We start from the raw sequence: 1,763 nt of genomic DNA on the forward strand, positions 1-1,763 counted from the left end.
TTAAACAATTGGCCATTCCAAATGATATATATATATATAAAACATTAAATCTACCGGTTCAACTAATCCCCATATATTTTAATTGAGCGACAGCCCTGCTTTCTTTCTTTCTTTCTTTCTTTCTTTCTACTAAAATCAATAAATATGGTTACTATATACATGTTTCTAAGAGTATCTAAACTAACAGGACAGTGAAGAAGATGGCTGCATCTCTCTTGAAATTCTGCTTCCTTCTCCTATTGGCTGCTCAGTTTGTGGCTCCTCAGTTGTTTGTGGTCCCTAAACCGGTAAGTCTGTAATTCCCCTTGCAGTGTTAAATAATCACATTAAAAAAGAATTGCTTAATAACACACACACAAAAAAATCACAATAAAGTTTAGAGCAAGTACAAACAGTAACTGTCTTCAGTGCAAAATGTGTTGTTGCCAGCTGTGTTGTTGTCACCGGACGTGCGTTAGTCCTCCGATGGCATGACAGGTCTGGTTGGCTTCACTGTCGGCTTGCCATGTGAAAGAAAGAAAGAAAGAAAGAAAGCAGCTGATCGCTTGAAGCACGTTTCAGAGGACTCGAGTGCACTCGTCTGTCTTCACCTCTCCCAGCTGAGTCACTGTGGGGGCTGCAACAGTGGTGAGACAGGGTCTTCAATAAACAATCGGCCATTCCAAATTACAGAGAAAACGGGTAAAATAATTGGCGATTCCAAATAAATAAATAAATAAAACACATTTAAGCAGTTTATTTATCTAAGTAGACTTTATAATTATCATGACTTTTGCAGCTGCACAAAATGTACTGTCCATGAGCGGTGGCCATTTTGTTTTTCTATTTTCAGAATTATATCCTGAATTCTCCAATACTGATGGACTTCGCAGAACATTCCCTGGACGATCAATATAAAGGCTGCAGAGACAAAATGTTACAGAAAGTGCGAAAAGTTTACCTGCCTAGAGAATTGAAACACAGCAAGAAGTTTAAAACTGCTTGGCATCAGGCCAAAGCAGCAATGAAAAAGAAACCTCTCAATGGCCTGACACGAGAACAAGCCACGGCCATCTACGCATACTCCACCAAATACATTTACAGCGACTTCAACGCAGCGGTCAGAAACGGTGGTGGAAACAATTACAAGGCGTTTCAGTTCAAGGCGCTGCATTTTTACTTAACCGATGCCCTGAAGAAGCTGCGATCCAAATATAAAAACTGTTATAATGTGTACAGGGGTGTTTCCAAGCCTACAAGCGTGGGTATCGGTAAAACTGTCCGCTTCGGCCAGTTCACCTCCACTTCCCGAAGCCTAAAGGTTGCAACAGGTTATGGGATGGCGACTGTGTTTGTCATGCAAACCTGCCGAGGCGTGCCGATCGACGATTATTCGTGGTTCATAAAAAACGAAGAGGTGCTGGTGCCGCCATTCGAGAGGTTCCGAGTGGTGAGCGTCAACGGGAATCAAATCAGACTGAAACCACTGCCAAAAACCAAAAGCATTTACAACTGTCTGGCAGGTAAGGAGAGCTAGTCAGCTGTGTTGAGTGTATGTGTGTTTCTCAGTGTATGTAGGATGCTATAGCCTGGAAACTGCGGGTTCGAATCCAGGCTATGCCATTACTGGCTGTGGCCAGGAGTTCCCAGGAGGCGCTGCCCAGACGGGGAGGGCTGAAGCCGTCCGGGTAATCCCTGCCTCATCACTGCGGCACACCAGCGACTCCTGTGGCGGCCAGGTGCCTGCCTGCAAACCGGCTGTGTTGTTGTCACCGGATGTGTGA

The 1,763-nt window shown here is 44.2% G+C and overlaps 1 protein-coding gene across 1 annotated transcript; it reads left to right on the top strand.

Annotated features, from left to right (window-relative positions):
• Positions 1 to 200: 200 nt before the first annotated feature.
• Positions 201 to 1,763, top strand: LOC117969800 (NAD(P)(+)--arginine ADP-ribosyltransferase 1-like). Its single transcript, XM_034917750.1, has 3 exons — positions 201 to 287; positions 833 to 1,502; positions 1,594 to 1,763. Exons 1-3 carry the CDS (start codon positions 201 to 203, stop codon positions 1,761 to 1,763), a joined length of 927 nt encoding a protein of 308 aa, XP_034773641.1.

Source organism: Acipenser ruthenus, chromosome 42 (assembly GCF_902713425.1).
Source record: "Acipenser ruthenus chromosome 42, fAciRut3.2 maternal haplotype, whole genome shotgun sequence".
Taxonomy (NCBI): Eukaryota; Metazoa; Chordata; class Actinopteri; order Acipenseriformes; family Acipenseridae; genus Acipenser; species Acipenser ruthenus.

Coding starts and splice junctions, on each gene's coding strand:
- LOC117969800 (XM_034917750.1), top strand. CDS start 201: ATGGCTGCATCTCTCTTGAAATTCTGCTTCCTTCTCCTATTGGCTGCT. Junction 288..832: donor TGTTTGTGGTCCCTAAACCG/GTAAGTCTGTAA, acceptor TTCTATTTTCAG/AATTATATCCTGAATTCTCC. Junction 1,503..1,593: donor CATTTACAACTGTCTGGCAG/GTAAGGAGAGCT, acceptor GTTCGAATCCAG/GCTATGCCATTACTGGCTGT.